This window comes from Oncorhynchus tshawytscha, linkage group LG01 (assembly GCF_018296145.1).
Source record: "Oncorhynchus tshawytscha isolate Ot180627B linkage group LG01, Otsh_v2.0, whole genome shotgun sequence".
NCBI lineage: Eukaryota > Metazoa > Chordata > Actinopteri > Salmoniformes > Salmonidae > Oncorhynchus > Oncorhynchus tshawytscha.
In genome coordinates, this window is record NC_056429.1 from 58,974,847 (window position 1) to 58,997,566 (window position 22,720).

Consider the following 22,720-nt stretch of genomic DNA (forward strand, 5'->3'; position numbering starts at 1 on the left):
GAAAGTCATATTCTTGGTTGAAATGCTGGTGAGTTAACTTTTTGGATTTCAGAGAGGCGTTATTTCCAGCTGTACATAATGAAAATGTGAAGAGCGTTCTGGGCTAATGATGAGAAATAATACATAAAAAAGTATAATACTGCAAAGTTGCTTAGGAGCCTGAAACAAGGTGGCATTCAGAGATTTAATTGCATTGACAGGAAGAAGCTGTCTTATTCACACAGGCTATTAATGTATAGTGAGGGGGAACGGGAGGCACATTGCTGCTCTCTGAAATACACAAATATAGAACACACCTGGGACATAAACAGTAAACATAAATACAAAAATTCATTCATACTGGATGTGCATGCACACACTCCCAACAGGAGCACTTCAAAACACACGAACACAGTGTTGACCGTGCTGCTTTTCCGCTCGGATTATAGCCTTGGCCTGCTCTCTGAGAACGCACTGCCTCCTCAGTACTGGCTGCCAGACTGACACACACATACCGACACACACACACACACGGAGCCACCAGGCCTTCCACCTTACCCCTATGCCAAGGCCAATGGCAATGCTCACATCAACCTTACCTCTCCTGTTCAACCAAACCCCAGTGACTATACAGACAACTTGTCTACTAATCTCCAGCATAGGGTAATGTATCTTATTTCCTCCTTGATTCCTATTTTGGCTACTACTGCATTATTATTGTTGAGGAGATAAAAATACCTATTTATTCAAAGCGTTATGGTTAGGCATAAGGTTAGGTTTAAAATCAGATTTTAAGAAGAAACATTTAAGAAATAGGTGGGGTTTAGCCATAATTATGACTGTGAATGTGGACCTCATGATACCCCACTCCCTTTCAAATGTTGACATACCCACATACACACACACGGTGGGTGGCCTTATGTGGCTCCTCCACCAGCCGTGCAGATGCATGCGGTTTATTACGTAAACACCAACAACGTTGCGTGTGGGAATGGAACGCGGTGGAGGTAGAAGGAACACAGCAGAATCCCATAGAATAATGACAACACACAGTCCCTCAACACATACTTCCTGTGTTTTGCTGCTGAGATTCCCTGAGCCTGATTCTTGTCAGTAGTGCTTTCTCAGCTGGGGTTTGTATTGTTTCAATCTCCTCTCCATCACTCCAGGGCCACTCTCTCCTGCCTGGTAAAATATACGCCTGATTCCCCTGTTTTGTCATGGCTCTGCTGGCGTGATACGCAGATGGTAATGGAGGCCTCTGCTCTTTTTCTCCCCCTCTCCACCTCCACAATTGCCTCATTCCCTCCTTATCTCCAGCTGGCTGCCCTAGTGTTTGCATGGCACTCCATGGAGAGATTAACTGGGCCCCGGTGGTTTTGCCGTAGCGGTAACGCACCTGGTAACAGTGTAAATATTGTGACATCTCTCTCTCTCTGTCTGTCTATCTCTCTCTCTCTCCCTTTCCCCCTCTCTCTCCCCCTCTCGCTGTCTGTCTCCCTCTTCCTGTCTATCTCTCTCCTGTTCTCTTATCCATCTCTCTCCCTACCCTCCTTTCTCCCTGCGCCAGTGCTCCGCTGCGACGGATGGCCTGCTTAATGAAGTGCCATCTCTAATCTTTAAATATTTAGTCTGCTTTAATGAGGGAGATTATATTTGAATGTTTTTCTCTGGGAGGCTGATGATGAAGAGAGGAATACTTTTTTTCTCTATCTCGGCGGCACCGAGCAGTCTTGGTGTGTCCTCTTCTGTCCTCTCAACTAAGACCATGGTCTCAAACTCAATGTAGATATTTTTAGCTGTCCATCTGGCTAACAAAGCCATGCCTGCCAGTGCTGTGTTTGCATTGCTTTCCAGGAACTGTCAAGCTATTGAATGACAGGAGGGAGAGAATACATTTGCTACATTTTCTAGTCAAAGGTAATCAAGTTGAACTAAGTCACCATAAATGGAAAGACTTAAAATAAAAGCTTACAGTAATTATCTTGTGTTTCCAGTCTGAGAAGACCTCTCTCTGTCTTTCTATCATAGGCTGAAATGGGGAAATTAATTTAATTAAACTCAGCAAAATAAGAACTGTCCCTTTTTCAGGACCCTGTCTTTCAAAGATAATTCGTAAAAAATTTAACACTGTTTCCCATGCTTGTACAATGAACCATAAACAACTAATGAACATGCACCTGTGGAACGGTCGTTAAGACACCAACAGCTTACAGATGGTAGGCAATTAAGGTCACAGTTATAAAAACTTAGGACACTAAAGAGGCCTTTCTACTGACTCTGAAAAGCACCAAAAGAAAGATTCCCAGTGTCCCTGCTCATCTGCGTGAATGTGCCTTAGGCACACTGCAAGGAGGCATGAGGACTGTAGATGTGGCCAGGGCAATAAATTGCAATGTCCGTACTGTGAGACGCCTAAGACAGCGCTACAGGGAGACCGGACAGACAGCTGATCGGCAGACCACGTGTAACAACACCTGCATAGGATCAGTACATCCGAACATCACACCTGCAGGACAGGTACAGGATGGGAACAACAACTGCATGAGTTACACCAGGAACGCACAATCCCTCCATCAGTACTCAGACTGTCCGCAATAGGCTGAGAGAGGCTGGACTGAGGGCTTGTAGGCCTGTTGTAAGGCAGGTCCTCACCAGATATCACCGGCAACAACGTCGCCTATGGGCACAAACCCACCGTCGCTGGACCAGACAGGACTGGCAAAAAGTGCTCTTCACTGACAAGTCACGGTTTTGTCTCACCAGGGGTGATGGTCGGATTCGAGGTTATCGTTGAAGGAATGAGCGTACACCGGGGCCTGTACGGGATCGATTTGAGCGGGATCGATTTGGAGGTGGTGGGTCTGTCATGGTCTAGGGTGGTGTGTCACAGCATCATCGGACTGAGCTTGTTGTCATTGCAGGCAATCTCAATGCTGTGCTTACAGGGAAGACATCCTCCTCCCTCATGTGGTACCCTTCCTGCAGGCTCATCCTGGAGGGGTTACCCTCCAGCATGACAATGCCACCAGCCATACTGCTCGTTCTGTGCATTATTTCCTGCTAGACAGGAATGTCCGTGTTCTGCCATGGCTAGCGAAGAGTTCAGATCTCAATCCCATTGAGCACATCTGGGACCAGTTAGATCTGAGGGTGAGGGCTAGGGCCATTCCCCCCAGAAATGTCCGGGAACTTGCAGGTGCCTTGGTGGAAGAGTGGGGGAACATCTCACAGAGAGAACTGTCGCAGCCCATGAGGAGGAGATGCACTGCAGTACTTAATGCAGCTGGTGGCCACACCAAATACTGACTGTTATTTTTGTCATTTTTTTTGTAATTTTGACCTCCCCTTTTTTCAGGGACACATTATTCTATTTCAGTTAGTCACATGTCTGTGGAACCTGTTCAGTTTATGTCTCAGTTGTTGAATCTTAATATGTTCATGCAAATATTTACACATGTAAAGTTTGCTGAAAATAAACGCAGTTGACAGTGAGAGGACGTTTATTTTTTTGCTGAGTTTCTATCAGTCGGTGCTGGCTCACATAGCAGTCCATGTTATGATCTACTCATAACTCCAATAGAGTGTTGCTAGTCAGGAAGAGATAATGATCAGAATGGTTGGATCATTGTTCATGGTTTTTCTATGAGCTCCATCTATTAACTATCCTTTCCTTTAGATGTTGACCTTTGCTGTTTTATTACTACACTCAATTGTGAACGTGTTGTAGTTGAACATTAGCTGAGGGTTATGGTCAACTCAAGTGATAGGTACTATTTAAAATACCATAGATGACCACATTTTTTTGCTTTCATGGGCTTTGTAGCACCCTTGGGGCTGGTTTCCCAGACACGGATAAAGCCTAGTCCCAAACTAAAAAGCATTCTCAATGGCGAATCTACATTGTAATTGACTTTAAGTCCAGGACTAGTTTTAATCTGTATCTGGGAAACCGGCCCAGTTTTAATGCCCGAAGTTTATACGATTATAAAAAATATATAGGCGAGTATGTTCTAATCTATCTATTACCATAGACTCAGTGCCTGGCCTCCAGCTAAAGAGAAGATATCCACAGTGTTTGAAGCCAGACAAACTCCATGGCAACGAAGGAGAAAACGAATGAAGAGAGGGACTTATCGGAGTCCAGAACACTCCATTATAGTCCTGCGGTATGAGAGAGTAGAGAGCTCTTCTATCGACCCTCATACAAATTCATAACCTGCTAAACAAACACACAGAGTTCAGCTTTCATGTAACACTGGGGAAAACCGGCAGATCTGTCGCTCTCATCGTTGCTGAACAACCTTATTCCAAGATCACTCAACAACAAGGAACAAACGTGCAGAGAAATACAACCAACCCTCCTGCCTGCTTGTTTCATGTTAGGTGTCAGCGCTGCTCACAGTCTACCGGGCATGCTGTTCTGTTGGAACCCCTTAGGGGGATGGATGGATGGAGAGAGGGAGGGAGGGCATTTCCTCCCGGAATTTGATGGTCAGCATTCCTCTGATTGGGCTTTTGGGTGCATGACCCCGGGGTCCGAACAGAGGAGGGTTGAAGAGGGGGAGGACTTCATGTTTTCCTTTCTTCCCTTTGTTCCGTCTGCTTTTTGGTTCACAGAGCAAACACAGTGGTTCTCGTCCCTCTTGATATTCCAGTAGATGGACATGCATCTGATCAACACAGCAGGCTTCTCGATCCATCCTTTCGGCTAGGTGAATTACACGCACATATACAGTTTCTCTCAATTTATCCGATTCAATTCAGGCCAGCCATGTACCCTAATCTGACCCTATGCCCTATTTAGGAGATACATATTCATGGTAACCTCCACTTAAAGTATTTATTTATTTTTTAAACATGGATCTCCAAGAGCAGCATTTTAAGTCTATTGTTCTCAGTCTTGCCATTGGCCCTCACAAAATGCAATTTGAGGCTTTGCTTTTTTGACCCCATTTATCAGGGTTTCCAGGCTCTTTGTAAGTGTTGGATAAGTCATAGGTTATACTGACCATGAGGCAGCGCACCTGTGAGTGAATAAATAAGACACCCCTGGGGCCACATAACAGTCCCCTGCCCTTCTCTCATGTTGCCTTCAAAGGAGCCCAGTCATTGTGTTACTGTGGGCCTATCTCCCCCTACTGGTGGATTCCTGCATTGAATGTACTGACTTGGTAGGATGAAGTTGTTGCCACTAGACAATGATGTAAGTATTGCCCCCCCCCATTGTTAAAGTTATTAGGGTAGGGTAATCTGAACCTAGACCTGTGTCTTAGGTCAACTCCTCATCATCTTGCCTGGATGAATCTGTGGAATGTGAGGCACCAGTAGAAACAGCGGCCTCCCACCGGGCCCTCTGGTATACGGTAGTCTCAGGTCAGGGGTCAGTCGAATGGTGTGGACAGGATGCATGCTGGTCCTTAATAGAGACAATCGTAAGAGCAAACCCAGGTGTAGGACTGCAATGGTGTTTGTGTGTGTGCTTACATAGACTGGAGCCTTATTCGCTATCATACAATCTTGCAGCATTCTTAAATCTTCTCTAGATCGAATAACCTCTGTTATCGTCTGATCTGTCATTCCCTCTGCCCTCTGCTTCCCTGTCTTATCTCGCCTCATTTAAAAACACATGGCTGCTCTCTTCCGAGTGTAAAGAAAATACATCAATAATTTAAACTACCAGAATTAATAACAGGGCATCTGTCCGGCATATGGATAGTTTGGTATGTAATGCTCTGTGTGATTTGAAGTATTATCAGGGACTTTCCAACCCAGGAACCCATCTGGTCCTGTGATAGAGGTCGTCAGAGTCCCCTCATTTCCACTCTTTATCTGCCTGCCCTCCTATATACTGTAGCGCTTCTATAATCAGGATGCAGTAAAATAAGGAGAGGGTTTGAAAGAGAAATGCTTAACTTTCTTTCTAGGAAAAATCTCTGTGGGCTTTATGTTCCAGATCGGCACTCATTCAGGATGAGCTTGTTCAGTTTGTTTTTGATGCCCAATATACTCTCTTGCGCACTTTATCTCTCTTTCACACACCTTTGAGAGAGAACCCTGCCCCACACACACACACACATACCTCCCCAGCTCCCACCTGCTGCCCTGTTTGTGTCTGCTGATCCAGTCTGCAGCAGGGTGGGGTCTGTGGGATTAGTAGTCGGAGTCTCTCCTTCTCTCTGTGGTTTAGTCCTCCCTCCCCAGTGTGAGCCAGACTAGCCCGGGGTGAGGAGGAGGACCTAATACGGTTCAAGCCTGCTCCTCCAGCCGTCAGCAGCTTCAGCATTTAGGCTTTATAAGCTGCTCAGGGCGAGAGCTCCGGGCCACTGCTACTGACAGGAGTATCAACCCATGGAGGTCTGGATTTGGAGTCACACTCAAAATTAAAGTGGAAAACCACACTACAGGCTGATCCAACTTTGATGTAATGTCCTTAAAACAAGTCAAAATGAGGCTCAGTAGTGTGTGTGGCCTCCACGTGCCTGTATGACCTCCCTACAACGCCTGGGCATGCTCCTGATGAGGTGGCGGATGGTCTCCTGAAGGATCTCCTCCCAGACCTGGACTAAAGCATCCGCCAACTCCTGGACAGTCTGTGGTGCAACGTGGCCGTTGGTGGATGGAGCGAGACATGATGTCCCAGATATGCTCAATTGGATTCTGGGGTCTGGGGAACGTGCAGGCCAGTCCATAGCATCAATGCCTTCCTCTTGCAGGAACTGCTGACACACTCCAGCCACATGAGGTCTAGCATTGTCTTGCATTAGGAGGAACCCAGGGCCAACCGCACCAGCATATGGTCTCACAAGGGGTCCAAGGATCTCATCTCGGTACCTAATGGCAGTCAGGCTACCTCTGGCGAGCACATGGAGGGCTGTGCAGCCCCCCCAAAGAAATGCCCCCATGACTGACCCACCACCAAACCGGTCATGCTGGAGGATGTTGCAGGCAGCAGAACGTTCTCCACGGCGTCTCCAGACTCTGTCACGTCTGTCACATGTGCTCAGTGTGAACCTGCTTTCATCTGTGAAGAGCACAGGACGCCAGTGGCGAATTTGCTAATCTTGGTGTTCTCTGGCAAATGCCAAACGTCCTGCACGGTGTTGGGCTGTAAGCAGAGCCCCCACCTGTGGACGTCGGGCCCTCATACCACCCTCATGGAGTCTGTTTCTGACCATTTGAGCAGGCACATGCACATTTATGGCCTGCTGGAGGTAATTTTGCAGGGCTCTGGCAGTGCTCCTCCTTGCACAAAGGCCGAGGTAGCGGTCCTGCTGCTGGGTTGTTGCCCTCCTACGGCCTCCTCCACATCTCCTGATGTACTGGCCTGTCTACTGGTAGCGCCTCCATGCTCTGGACACTACGCTGACAGACACAGCAAACCTTCTTGCCACAGCTCGCATTGATGTGCCATCCTGAATGAGCTGCACTACCTGAGCCACTTGTGTTGGTTGTAGACTCCGTCTCATGCTACCACTAGAGTGAAAGCACCGCCAGCATTCAAAAGTGACCAAAACATCAACCAGGAAGCATAGGAACTGAGAAGTGGTCTGTGGTCACCACCTGCAGAACCACTCCTTTATTGGGGGTGTCTTGCTAATTGCCTATAATTTCCACCTGTTGTCTATTCCATTTGCACAAACAGCATGTGAAATGTATTGTCAATCAGTGTTGCTTCCTAAGTGGACAGTTTGATTTCACAGAAGTGTGATTGACTTGGAGTTACATTGTGTTGTTTAAGTGTTCCCTTTATTTTTTTGAGCAGTGTATATAAGGAGGAGTGGAGCAGGAAGCTCAATGAATCACTTTGGCCTTGGTGTGAAATGGTCAGTGACCAGCTCATTTCCCTCTCCTCTCCCCCACATCGTTGGGCTTAACCGTCCTGGACCTGCTCTTGGGGCCGGTTTCTGTCTTAAATGTCAGCTGTAAAATCTGTCAAATTCACTGGGAGCCCTGTGGGACTCATGGTTGTGTTCAGGGTCAAACGCTCTGTCTCTTTCTGTTTTTCTCTCTCTTACCCGAAGGCTTGTCTGTGTGGCTGGGAGGATGACTGGGCGCTATGTAGATAGAAAATACACTGAACACCCACTCTTTAGATGGGGAAATCTCAGCACTGCATTCTCATGTTCTTTCTTTCTGCTCTCTCCCTCACAGGTTTTCCTGCCTGACCAACCTCGTTAGATAAGACACACACGCCTTTTTTCAGGTGAGACCTCTCTGCTTCCTCCTGTCATAACACCACCTCAAACCTACCACCTCTTATATACCTCTGTTTACCCCCCAGTCTCAGTCAGATCCTTACCCTAGTCGCTATTACCCCACGTCCATTCTTTTCCAGGTATGACCACCAACTCTCTACAGAGAGCAGTAGTAAAAAAAAAAGTTTTTAAATAAAAACATTACTTCAGAGGACAAGGTGACGCTGACCCATCGTTCCCTTCGATAGCCCGTCCAACCCAGTGCCGCCTCCTCACCCAGTCTCTGTGCCCCTGTGGGAGGAGGAGGAGGACCCTGTGTTGTTGTGATTTGTCTCCCTGCAACCAGTTGGAGGGGAAGTGGTCAGCGAGGTGAGGCTGTTCTCAGGCTAAGAATAGAGCAGGTTCCTGTTTCAGGATGCCCCCCCCCCCCTGTTCACACTGAGGGTGATGGGTTGTGTCTGCGTTGAGGGAGGGAGGTCCGCTCCAGAGCGCCACGTCTCAGAGGTTCTGTGTCGGGGGCGGAGGGTTGGGGGATGCGGGGGGTTCAGAGCGGAAGCACCATGACGGTTTCTCTTGTTACATTACAGTCGGGAGGGTCTCTGTCAAGATCTTTCTCTCTCCTTCCTCAAGTTCTTGCTTACCTTTTTCTTTGTCACTCCTCATTGTCCATTCTGGTTCTCTCTTGCTGTCTGTGTGTTCATCTTCCTTTGTGTTTTACTCCGTCTTTGTTTCTCTCGGTCAAGGTGCCTTTGTTAAAGCCAAGGCTTAGTTGGCACTTCTGAGAGAAAAATGATCCTTTAAGTGCTTGCCCAGGGAATGTTGCGTAGGGGCATGGTGGATGACATTGATCATGTCAGGGAAACTTTGATAGATTGCAGCATCCTGTTTATAATGCAGGGCTGTGAGAGTCTGTCTTGGCTTCGGACTCAATGTCTGTTTTTTTTGTTAATAACGAACTGATATGGGCTACTTGTTTAGCTCTTTGCAGTTAACCACATATTTGTATTTGCACTGTAGCGCCATGTTGGCTTCTTCCAGTCCCCCCACAGTGATAAATGATCCAGCCAGTCTGCAGGGACTGAGACACTCTTTCACTGCTGATGTATGGATTTGCGTGAGCTAGTTTCGTAACCTGGTCTCAGTGGAATCAACCCAGCCCACTGCAGGTGGAATGCCTTAAATTTCTGGTGGCTCCCGTTTAAGGCAGGTGTTGTTCTGGAGATATTTCCCAGTTTGCTAACACACTGACAGTGAGCAGCTCTCGCGGCATTGAGTTCCCTGACCCCCCCCTCCGGAGCTACCACTGTGCACCTGCGTCTGTGTTCGACCGGCTGCAATCGTAAACAAAATATTGTGCTGTGCAGCATTGGCCCACTTTTGAGATTGTGAACACCCTCAGCCACCCACCCACACAGCCATATAATCATTCATGTTTAAGGTCAGTGTTTTCCTTTCACACCTGTAACGCTATCTTTGTGGAGGAAGAGAGTGCGGGAGGAGGTTCTGGTTCAGGTTCTGCCGTGGCTATTTTGGGCTTCATGAGAAAATGTGTTCATGACACAGGGCTTCGGAGATGGCCTGGTTTTGAGTTGGGGGAGGGGACATGGTGGGAAATTCACGAGGCTGCAATTTTTAGGCCATATGGAAGCATCATGAAATCAGATGATCAGTAAACTGACCCTGCCTCATGTTCTGACTTGTTCTCTGAAGACGTAGGGTTTTAGGCCACTGTCAGCAAACAGACGACGTGTACCCACTGGGAACAACTCAGTCTGACAGGAAGTTACACTCTTAAGGTTTTATAGCTGCCTTTGATTTATTATGCTGTTAGCTGAGCCGTTTTTTGAAAGTGCAAACAAATTATTTTTGTCTATCAATGTCAAGTTAACATGTATTTGTACTTTTAATTGAATTGCTGTCTTTGTTGACCCTGCTTCACCACTTTTCCTTCTGTTTCAGTTTTGCGTTGTCATGAGAAAGACATTATCCTGAGGACACATTTTGGATACGAGAACATGGTGTGATCTGATGTGCACTAACCCTACTTTCTCTCTCTCTTCTCTCTTCTCTCTCACATTCTGCCCCTCCTTCAGGCTTTTTCTCCCTCTGCCGCCCCCAAGATGAGCAGGCTGGGCCTCCACAGGGGGCAGTGTTCAGGGTGCGCCCCAGCCCCAACCGGCCCCCAGCCGAGAAGCTGCTGAACATAACGTACAGCTACACACACACAGAACCTGAGAGCAGGAGCTACACACCCACGATAGGGTCGAGATACAACCAGTGTCTCCTGATAACGGCCGTGTTTACATGTGTACAAGGGAGTGGTGTGGTGTTCAGTGACGGAGAAAGGAGAGAGATCCGCCTAGAGGAGGGGAGCGAGCGGAGGAGGAGGAGTGTGAGGAACACACAGAGAGAGAAACCCAATCCTCTTCGGTAGCAGAGCTGCGGACGGGAGAGCCTGGGAGAAAGAGAGAGAGAGGGAGGAGAGTGTAGAGGGAGCCCTAAGTCCAGCGCAGACGGTCAGAGCAGCCAGCCAGGCAGGCATCTTGTCCTGCTTCCAGAGAGGTCGGAGAGACGAGCAGGTTCCCAGACAGAGAGTCATGGGCTATGGGGGCCATGGTGACCTAGCGTAAATGGCTATTCCTCAGCACAGCTTGGTGCCAGTGTCTGGAGCTCAACCCTCCCCCTCCTCCTCTTCTTGTGTCCCTGCCCGCTGCTGTGCCACGCTGCTGTTCGTCCCCGACGCTGCCTTCTGCTCTGCCCCTGTCGTGCTGCGGCTATGGTGGCCAGCCTGTGGAAGCTGGTACGGGGCGTCAGGCAACTGGAGCTCCATCGCCTCATCCTGGCGCTCATCGTCTTCTGCCTCCTCTCCATGGCCTTCTTGGCCTACTACGTCAGCAACAGCCCCAAGATCAAGGAGGCACCCCCGCTGCCCTTCAGTGACTGCGGGGGGGTGCCGGTGGCTGTGGGAGGGGGGCAGCGGGCGCCCCTCTTCCTGCCTCGCTCAGGTCGACTGCGCCAGGTGAAGGCCATGGACAACACTCGTACGGATCCGGTGGTGCTGGTGTTTGTAGAGAGCATCTACTCTCAGCTGGGCCAGGAGATCGTGGCCATCCTGGAGTCCAGCCGCTTCCGCTACCGCACCGAGATCGCCCCGGGGAAGGGAGACATGCCCACGCTGACTGAGCGCAACCGTGGCCGATACGCCCTCGTTATCTACGAGAACTTGCTGAAGTACGTCAACCTGGACGCCTGGAACCGCGATCTGCTGGACAAGTACTGCGTGGAGTACAGTGTAGGCATCATCGGCTTCTTCAAGGCCAACGAGAACTCGCTGCTCAGCGCCCAACTCAAGGGCTTCCCTCTTTTTCTGCACTCCCACCTGGGCCTGAGGGACTACCGAATCAACCCCAATGCCCCTCTGCTTTACATCACCAGACCTAATGAGGTGGAGCAAGGCCCCCTGCCCGGGGATGACTGGACTGTGTTCCAGTCCAACCACTCCACCTACGAGCCTGTCCTCCTGGCCAGCACCAAGTCCTCTGACGCCCTGACCCACCTGGGGCCACTCAGGGCTATGCACTCCACCGTGGTCCAGGACCTGGGGCTCCACGACGGCATCCAGAGGGTCTTGTTTGGAAACAACCTGTCCTACTGGTTGCACAAGCTGGTCTTTGTGGACGCCATCGCCTACCTGACGGGCAAGCGGCTCTGCCTCTCGCTGGAGCGGCACCTGCTGGTGGACGTGGACGACATCTTCGTGGGCAAGGAGGGCACCCGCATGAAGGTGATCGACGTAGAGGTGGGTTCACTTGGTCTTTCTTTCTCTCACACTCTCCCTCTCTGCTCTCACGGTGGGCCTGTATGTGAGGCTCAATTCATTTGCCTAGGTTCACTGTCAGTGGTAATTAAGATTGTGTAAAGATTATTAATAACGCAGAAACACAGAATTTTCCAAAAGGGAAGATTATTTCAGTCTGTCACTGTTAACAAGTGTAGATGTTTCTGTTAAAGCTTTGATTATTTTAAGAAAGTGTGTCTTTCCTACTCCTTGCACCGTGGGACACGGTTGAACATATTGATTTCCATTGCCATTCTCCGTAAGGTGTGACTTGCTTCTAAGGCAAGGCCAAATAAAGGCTAGCATTTATTAGGATGAATCGCAACAGGATCTGTCTCTTCTGCCATTAGTCTAGTATCTGGTTGTTAGTATGCTACTGTGTCAGATAAATTTACGTGCGTTCTCTTTACTTTGAGGAAACCTCCACTGGACGACGTTAAGGCTTTTCCAGTCTTGAACAAAACCTTGTTTGAAGTGACAAAAACAGATGTGTGAGAGTCTCCAGTACGTCACAGCACTCTTAATGGGTTTTCTCACCGCTCTATATAGCTGTTGAACACATTTAACCCACGTCAGCAGTTTGCGGTGCAAAAAAGCGAGCCACGTTGCCTGGAGGGCCACTCTGCCAAATGCATCAAACTAAATTAACACAATTAATGGGAAATAATAGGAGTATTAATTAGGCTTTAGCACTGATAACAGGGATGCAGTTTAGAGTGTAATGAGGGGACGGTACAAGGGGGCAAGCTTGTCGCTTCAGCAAAAAGAGACCTGCTCACTCCAAGCGTGTCTCCTTCCCCACGAGTGGTGGGGAGGTGCAGGGCAACCAAGAGTTGTTCAGTCAGTTAATGAGCCTTTCATCAACTAAACCTGACAAGGTTGGTACCTGGCAGTTGCATAAAAAGGGCATATGGAAGGAGAAATGTACTGTTGGCACCACCGCTGTGTTTAGTTATCACACCACCGGTTAGACATTTCTGCTTAATTGCTCCTGTGGAAATTGTATGACTAATAGACCATTGACGTCTCAGGCAGCCGAGTCAGGTACATGCTTTTGAAGACATTCTCTAAATGGAGAAAGCAACATTACATTACGTGTATATATGGATTAATTGTGGAGCACAGAATAGAACAGCCAAGGTAGTGTAGTCGGAAGAATGGCCCATTGATTTTGCTCACCTCAATCTTCTGAACAGAAGTGGTCCTCTCTGAAAGGAATTGGCCAACTTGGTCTCTCGAGCATCAAGTCAATGGAACCACTTACCACTTTCTAATGTGTTAAAGATGCTGAAATATATTTGATGTCTATCTAAATAACATTTTCACCACAGCATATTGATCCAGAGAGTTATACCACATGACCAAAAGTATGAGGGCACCAGCTAGTCGTACTTCCCATTTTAAAATCATGAGCATTAATATGGAGTTGGTCCCCCCTTTGCCGTTATAACACTCTTCTTGGAAGGCTTTCCACTAGATGTTGGAACATTGCTGCTGGGATTGCTTCCATTCAGTCACAAGAGCATTAGTGAGGTTCGGCACTGATGTTGGGCAGTAGGTCTGGCTCGCAGTCGGCGTTCCAATTCATCCCAAAGGTGGTTGAGGTTAGGGCTCTTGTGCAGGCCAGTCAAGTTCTTCCACATCAATCTTGATAAACCATTTCTGTACGTACCTCGCTTTGTGCACGGGGGAATTGTCATGCTAAAACAGGAAAGGGCCTTCCACAAACTGTTGCCACATAGTTGGAAGCACAGAATCGTCTAAAATGTCATGGTATGCTGTAGCGTTAAGGTTTCCCTTCATTGGAACTAAGGGGCCCAAACCATGAAAAACAGCCCTAGACCATTATTCTTCCTCCACAAAACTTTACAGTTGCCGCTATGCATTGGGACAGGTAGCTTTTTCCTGGCATCCACCGAACTCAGATTCGTCCGTCAGACGCGTTTCCACGGCCCCAGTGTCCAATGGCTGCAAGCTTTACACCACTCCAGCCGACGCTTGGCATTGCTCATGGTGATTTTAGGCTTGTGTGCTGCTGCTCAGCCATGAAAACCCATTTCATGAAGCTCCTAACGAGCAGTTATTGTGCTGACGTTGCTTCCAGAGGCAGTTTGGAACTCATAGTGAGTATTGCAACCGAGGACAGACAAATTTCACCCATTACAGAACTTAGCAGTCCTGTTCTGTGAGCTTGTGTAGCCTACCACTTCTCAGCTGAGCCATTGTTGCTCCTAGACGTTTCCCTTCACAATAACAGCACTTACAGTTGACCGGGACAGCTCTAGCTCATAGATTTTGGTCAGGTTTCTTTTACCTGTCCTGACATGGTGTAAAATGTTGTGGCTGTTGCCATGCAGACTATAGTTTAATTACTGCTGTGTTGCCTTCCTGCACTACCACCTGGCTTCCTGTTCAACAAAGCAGCTTTAATCACCTCAAGCAGTTGTGAGGCGAGTAGCAGGGCATAAACAAGGCATGGCTAAAGGTGTCCGCATGCTTCCCAGCCGAAACATATATTATGACGACATTTTGTGACGTTTTTGTTTGTTTTGGACTTTTTGGGGGGAATTGTTTGGTCACATTTTTTTTCTTGAGGCAAGCTGAAGTCGGTACCCGAAGTCTATGCCCCTTCGTCAACAATGGGAATTCTTCAGTAAAGTCTTTGTTGTCATTCAACGTGAGATGACTCGTTTTAAGGCAAATTGTTTCATTTAGAAATACTGCACCAAACATCTTAGTTGGATTTAAAATTGCGCGAACAAACAAGAGTGAACTATTGTAAAGTAGACTGTGTCTGTAAAATGTGTATAAGATGTATAAATTGAAGGTAAAAGCAGAAGTGTTTATTAGTTTACTCCAATTGGAGGATCGGCGATAGGGTTTGCGGGGAATAATAATAAAGCTTTTTTTTTTTTTAAGTATGTATGTCTATATAGGTATGTGTATGTATTTGTGTGTATATGTATGCATGCGTGTATGGTTATATATATATTTACCAAAAAAGATATGGGGGATTGGAAATGATGCAGACAATTACATTGGAAGCAACGTTCTTTTTGCAATATTAAGCTGATACACCCCTTAAAAAATATATTTAAAAAATTGCGCGACTGCACACTCGTTCGATTTGCCTATCACTCGTTCGGCTAGCCACCAGCCGAACTGAAGCATGCTGATGCCTTAATGGACCACTAATCTCGTCTATTCTCACTCTGGGGGTGCAGCCTCAGACTCCTAAACACTAAAGCTGATTTCCCATACACGCATACCCCTGTTCACTTTTCCATGGTGCATTTGATATGGTTGACTCCTTAGATGTAACGTCAGCGATACTCTATTTGCTTTAGATGGTTGAATTTACATACAGTGCACTTGGAGTGCTTCCATATTCACTCCGGTTGGATGGGTACTCTCTCACCTTAGCATCTTAAATAAGCATTTATATTTCTCTGCCCATATGGTAAATGGCAGCTGCTGATGTTTGTCCTTGGCCATGTCCCCTTTCATCATCCTCCTGTTATGCAGGCCAGGTGGGAGTCCTGTTGACAGTCTATGGTAGGGTCAGCCAATGCCCAGAGGCTTAAGTCAGATCATCACTGCAGGGTGAGGTTTTTAGCCAGCCTGGGGAATTCACAATGTCTTTAGATTTTTCTCAAGACAATTCAAGCATATTGAGGTCAATGATCTGAAGAAGAAATAGAAGCGCACACAGACGGTGGAGATTTGAATTTATTTTACCTTTATTTTACTAGGCAAGACAGTTAAGAACAAATTCTTATTTTCAATGACGTCCTAGGAACAGTTGCAGTGGAGACTGACTGACAAGGGCCCCCTTACCAACCCTTATACCCCACCCTCATTCTGTCCATCTGCCCTTCTGTTTACCCCAGCTCTCCGTACCTATACTCTTCTTTTCCAGGCTGGCACCAAGTTCTGTCTGTGTGCCCACAGGACAATGCCACTTACCTCATCCCCCTGTTTAGTTTTGCCTCTCTCAGTCCACTATGTCCTCCTCAGAAACACTGAAGGACTTTCGAAAAAGAGGAGCAGTTGTTGTGCTGGAGGAGATGGAGAAGATATCAGACGCTGCTGTTCAGTTTCTGATCGCGCTTGTCATCAGACATGAATTATGTCTTGATATGTCTGTGGGGAGACATATCTCTGTCAGCAAACCTCAGGTGCTCCTAGGCAGCCAATACTGAGACATGATCATATTTCCACACACACACACACACAGACCCCATAAACACTCACACACACTCATCCTAATCTGCAAGGAAAACAAACAGTGAATGCACACATGCTCAAGGACATCAGTACCCCTTTAAATAAGTCAGCGATTGGGTCTTATCAGGTACAGCTGCTATCTCTCTCCCAGAGGTTTGAACAGTGGAGGTAAAGTGCATAGCTCTGCAGCTCTGGGTTGATATGTGGAGGCAGAGCAGCAATCTCTTTCCCCATGCTGTGATTTGTGTGAGGATGCTGCTGTAGTCATCTGATATAGCTGATAAAGTGTGACGGTTTGGGGAATTTGTGGAACAGGACTCCAGGGCTCCGCAGATTTGCTTTGCAATCCCATTAAAATCTTTACAATACCACAACATGTGCACATTTTTTTTTACCCTTTATGGGTACAGCAGATATTTTTATTTATTTATTACTTGTCTTTCCACTCGGACTTTTATGATGCATCTGCATTTTGTTGTATCCAATCTAGTTGTTAAAGGCCCAATGCAACTGTTTTTTGTCTCAATATCAAATAATTTCCTGGTAACAATTAAGGACCTTACTGTGATTGTTTTCAGTTACAGTAGTCAAAAAACAAACAAAAATAGCTTCTTAGCAAAGACCGATTTCTCAAGCAAGCATTTTGCAAGGACTGTCTGGGCGTGGTCTGAGTGGGAAATCGGAAAACTAGCTGTTATTGGCAGAGAGGTTTAGAATTCTCTTTCTTTTTGGTCTCACCAGGCAGGCCAAAGCATCAGGCTGCAATGTTATGCAGTCTTTTCAAACGGCTCTTACACTAAAAGGGTATTATTAGGGCTGTGGCGCTCACAAAATTTTGTCAGCCGGTGATTGTCAAGCAGTGACCGTACTTACATATCCCAACCAGAAGCCATGGATTACAGGCAACATCCGCAATGAGCTTAAGGCTAGAGCTGCCGCTTTCAAGGAGCGGGACACTAATCTGGACGCTTATAAGAAATCCCACTATGCCCTCAAACGAACCATCAAACAGGCAAAGCATCAATACAGGACTAAGATTGATTAATACTACACCGGCTCTGATGCTCGTCGAATGTGGCAGGGCTTGCAAACTATTTTGGACTACAAATGGAAATTCAGCTGCGAGCTTCCAAGTGACTTGAGCCTACCAGACAGGCTAAATGCCTTTTATGCTCGCTTCGAGGCAAGCAACACTGAAGCATGCATGAGAGCACCAGCTGTTCCGGACGACTGTGTGATCACACTCTCTGTAGCTGATGTGAGCAAGACCTTTAAACAGGTAAATATTCAGACATATTACCAGGATATGTACTCAAAGCATGCGCGGACCAACTGGCAAGTGTCTTCACTGAAATTTTCAACCTCTCCCTGACCGAGTCTGTAATACCTACATGTTTCAAGCAGACCACTATAGTCCCTGTGCCCAAGAGAGTGAAGGTAAACTGCCAAAATGACTACCACATTGTAGCACTCACGTCGGTAGCCATGATGTGCTTTGAAAGGCTGGTCATGGCTCACATCAACACCATCGTCCCGGAAACCCTAGCCTAGACCCAGTCCAATTCAAATACCACCCCAACAGATCCACAAATGACGCAATCCCAATCACACGACACACTGCGCTTTCCCACCTGAACAAAAGGAACACCTATGTTAGAATGCTGTTCATTGACTATAGCTCAGCGTTCAACACCATACTGCCCTCAAAGCTCATCACTAAGCTAAGGACCCTGGGACTAAACACCTCCCTCTGCAACTGGATCCTGGACTTCCTGTTCACCCACGACTGTGTGGCCAAGCACGACTCCAAAACTTTCATTAAGTTTGCTGATGACACAACAGCCAGATCACCGACAATGATGAGACAGCCTATAGGGAGGAGGTCAATAAGCTGGCAGTGTGGTGCCAGGACAACAACCCCCCCCCTCCCCTTTGTTTTTACACTGCTCGCTGTTTATTATCTATGCCTAGTCGACTAATCTGTACCCCAGTATATAGGCTCGTTATTAATATTTCATTGTAACTATTTTTTTAAACTTTAGTTTATTTAACTCTATTTTCTTAAAGGGCTTTTAGGTAAGTGTTTCTCAGTCATTTCTACAACTGTTGAGTTCAATGCATGTGTCAAATAAAATTTGATTTGAAATAACTGTCTAGCGCAGGAACCCCTAGACAAAATTCCGCTGAAAAGGCAGTGAGCGAAATTCACATATTTTTTAGAAATATGTAACTTTCACACATTAACAAGTCCAATACAGCAAATGAAAGAAATATCTTGTTAATCTACCCATCGTGTCCGATTTCAAAAATGCTTTACAGCTAAAGCACAACATATGATTATGTTAGGTCATAGCCAAGTCGAATAAACACACAGCCATTTTTCCAGCCAAAGATAGGGGTAACAAAAAGCAGAAATATAGATCAAATTAATCACTAACCTTTGATCTTCATCAGATGACACTCATAGGACATCATATTACATAATACATGTATGTTTTGTTCGATAATGTACATGTTTATATCCAGAAATCTCAGTTTACATTGGCGCCTTACGTGCAATAATGTTTTGATTCCAAAACATCCAGTGATTTTGCAGAAATACTCATAATAAACATTGATAAAAGATACAAGTGTTATTCACAGAATTAAAGATGGACTTCTCCTTAATGCAACCGCTGTGTCAGATTTCAAAAAAACTTTACGGAAAAAGCGTAATCTGAGAACAGCGCTCAGAACCCAAAACAGCCAGAGGAATATCCGCTATTTTGGAATGAACAAAGTTAGAAACAACACCATAAATATTCACTTACCTTTGATCTTCATCAGAAGCCATTCCCAGGAATCCCAGTTCGACAATAAATGACTGATTTGTTCCATCATTTATGTCCAAATAGCCCAGTAATCCATCTTCATGAGGCGCAGGCACTTCATCCAGACAAAAACTCGAAAGGTTCCTGTACAGTCCTCTAGAAACATGTCAAATGATGTATGGAATCAATCTTTAGGATGTTTTTAACATAAAACATCAATAATGTTCCAACCGGAGAATTCCTTTGTCTTCAGAAAAGCACTGGAACGAGAGGTAACTCTGTCAGGAGTGCGCGTCATGAGACCAAGGCTCTCTGCCAGACCACTGACTCAGAGGTCTCATGAGCCTCTCCTTTATAGTAGAATGCTCATTCAAGTTTCAAAAGATGGTTGACATCTAGTGGAAGCTGTAGGAAGTGCAACTTTATCCATATCTCAATGTGTATTCGGTAGGCCAAGCTTTGAAAAACTACAAACCTCAGATGTCCCACTTCCTGGTTGGATTTTTCTCAGGTTTTCACCTGCCATATGAGTTCTGTTATATTCACAGACATCATTCAAACAGTTTTAGAAACTTCAGAGTGTTTTCTATCCAATACTAATAATAATACGCATATATTAGCATCTGGGACAGAGTAGGAGGCAGTTCACTCTGGGCACGCTATTCATCCAAAAGTGAAAATGCTGCCCCCTATCCCAAAAAGTTTAATATAAGCATATTTTGCTTATCCTGTCTTCCGCACGTAGCCTACAAGCCACTGATGCAAACCTTTGGAACGTCTAAATTTTTAAAAGTTTAATAAATCCATGTAATTTAGCCTACACCTTCACAATAAATCCATTATTTAAATTAACATGATATGAAAAAAATGTAGTCTATTTCAGAAGAACAGAATAGCATACTCTTAGTTGTCCTTAGAGTGGAAAGTTTTCAGACCCCTTCACTTTTTCCACGTTTTGTTACATTACAGCCGTATTCTGAAATTGATTCAATAGTTTTTTCCCCCTCATCAATCTACATATGATGACAAAGCAAAAACAGATTTTTAGAATTTGTCAAATGTATTAAAACAAATGATATCACATTTACATTAGTATTCAGACCCTTTACTCAGTACTTTGTTGAAGCACCTTTGGCAGTGATAGCAGCCTCGAGTCTTCTTGGGTATGACGCTACAAGCTAGACACACCTGTATTTGGCAAGTTTCTCCAATTCTTCTCTGCAGATCCTCTCAAACTCTGTCAGGTTGGATGGGGAGAGATGCTATTTTCAGATCTCTCCAGAGACATTCGATCGACTTCAAGTCCGTACTCGGGTTGGCCACTCAAGGACAATCAGAGGCTTGTCCCAAAGCCACTCCTGCATTGTCTTGGCTGTGTGCTTAGGGTCGTTGTCCTTATGGAAGGTGAACCTTCTCCCCAGTCTGAGGTCCTGAGAGCTCTGGAGCTTTTTCGTCAATGATCTCTCTGTATTTTGCTCCGTTAATCTTTCTCTCGATCCTGACTAGTCTCCCAGTCCCTGCTGCTGAAAAACATCCACATAGCATGATGCTGCCACCACCATGCTTCACCGTAGGGATAGTGCCAGGTTTCATCCAGACGTGACACTTGGCATACAGGCCAAAGAGTTCAATCTTGGTTTCATCAGACCAGAGAATCTTGTTTCTCATGGTCTGAGAGTCCTTTAGGTACCTTTTGTCGAACTCCAAGCGGGCTGTCATTTACTGAGGGGTGGCTTCAGTCTGGTCACTCTATTATAAAGGCCTAATTGGTGGAATGCTGCAGAGATGGAAGGTTCTCCCATCTCCACAGAGGAACACTGGAGCTCTGTCAGAGTGAACATCAGGTTCTTGGTCACCTCCCTGACAAAGGCCCTTCTCCCCCGATTGCTGAGTTTGGCGGGGTGGCCGGCTCCGGGAAGAGTCTTGGTGGTTCCAAACCTCTTCCATTTAAGAATGATGGAGTCCACTGTGTTCTTGGGGACCTTCAATGCTGCAGACATTTTTTGGTACCCTTCCCAGATATGTGCCTCGACACAATCCTGTCTCGGAGCTCTACGGACTATTTCTTTGACCTCATGGCTTGGTTTTTGCCTTATATAGACAGGTGTGTGCCTTTCCAAATCATGTCCAATCAATTGAATTTACCACAAGTGGACTTCAATCAAGTTGTAGAAACATCTCAAGGATGGTCAATGGAAACAGGATGCACCTGAGCTCAATTTCGAGTCTCACAGCAGAGGTTCTGAATACTTATGTCAATAAGGTATTTCTGTTTTTTGTTTTTTTATGAATTGACAAACATTTATACAAACCTTTCCTTCGTCATTATGAGTATTGTATGTAGCTTGATGAGGGAAATTTTGTATTTAATCCATTTTAGAATAAGGCTGTAACGTAACAATGTGTAAAAAGTCAAGGGGTTTGAATACTTTCCGAAAACACCATATGTTATGTCCTGATCTCGTTATACCAAATGGCTGTGGGCTACAGTAGTTCATTTAGCAGACAAGATTTCCATATAATTCTGCGGCATTATTTTATATTAAAGCTGAATTGAAAGAATCTTTTTTCCAAATGATTTGAGGGACTGCGCACTTGCAGCTATTCTGTGTGGAGCAGTTAACAAATAAATATGTACTCCTATCTGCTTAATTTAAAGTTATTAATGTAACTTTAGTTGTTCCTACAAACGTTGGGCTATATGTTTTGATTTTCAATACATTGTTAGGCTGTGTGATGCGACTAATGATGATTTGATAAAAGTTGCTTGAAAGGCATGAGCTCTGCTTTGTTTTTGCGCAGGCTATACACACTTCATCAGTCTCTCATTCACAATCTGACAAGCACTTGATAATGCCTCAACTTCCCGGGAACATCCATTTTGTGTGGCCGTAATGAACCCTAAAAGAAATCCCTGTTTTTTGCGACCAGTGGCTGTTGTGCCCTTGGCCCCCCGAGTGCTGCGTTGTGCCCTTCTCCCAGAGTGCTGCGCACTCCGAAGCACCTCTCACTCACATGGCTCTCCATCACCTGATCAGGTTATCCTCAGAGGCTACAAGTGAAGACAGACACATCAGGGATGCAACTGCGTGCGTTCTTATCCATTCCGGTGTGCATATTGAAGCTATTGGAAGAACGGTCCACATTTACTTTTTGTCAGCCAACAAGATGAGTAGGCCTAATGAACAGCAAAAGCACAAGCTTATGTCAATCTACTATCCCCCATAGTACAAAAGTTGACCTATTCTGTGCTATAAATAAATATTCCAAACATAGTCTGGGACAGTTGTGGGATGTGATAGATCTCAAATTAATACAACCACTAGCATAAAAAAAAAGTTTTATGTAATGTGGCTGACTCAACAGCTCTGAACGGTTAGCTTAAAATGTTGAAAAACTATTAGGCTATTTCTTAACATTATAAGCGCAGGAATGTGCACACGGCAGTAGGCTATAACCTTGAATGTTCCATTAGTGGGAAAACACCATTATCAAAAGTGACTGCAAATGCGATTATGCATGTAATGCTTTTATTATAAAGGTGCTTTTTTATGGTGATAATTATATTTTCCAAACTTAAAACTCGCCCGCTGTTTATGTATGCCAGTTAGACTTTGCCAAAATACCAGCAACAGTGTGTGAAAACCTTGTGAAGACTTACAGAAAAC

General features: G+C 45.8%; 1 protein-coding gene across 7 annotated transcripts in view; it reads left to right on the plus strand.

Annotated features, from left to right (window-relative positions):
* The window catches only part of LOC112254357 (bifunctional heparan sulfate N-deacetylase/N-sulfotransferase 2), a 191,991-nt gene that overhangs the window by 147,773 nt on the left and 21,498 nt on the right, over window positions 1-22,720 (plus strand). For 6 of the 7 annotated variants that reach the window (XM_024426858.2, XM_024426849.2, XM_024426907.2 and 3 more), the window contains 2 exons: window positions 8,134-8,185; window positions 10,271-11,976. In XM_024426858.2, coding sequence (XP_024282626.1) covers window positions 10,954-11,976 — 1,023 coding nt within the window. In that variant the 5' untranslated portion in view covers window positions 8,134-8,185; window positions 10,271-10,953. The remainder of the gene's footprint in view (window positions 1-8,133; window positions 8,186-10,270; window positions 11,977-22,720) is intronic. The other variant, XM_024426888.2, reaches the window with a different exon arrangement.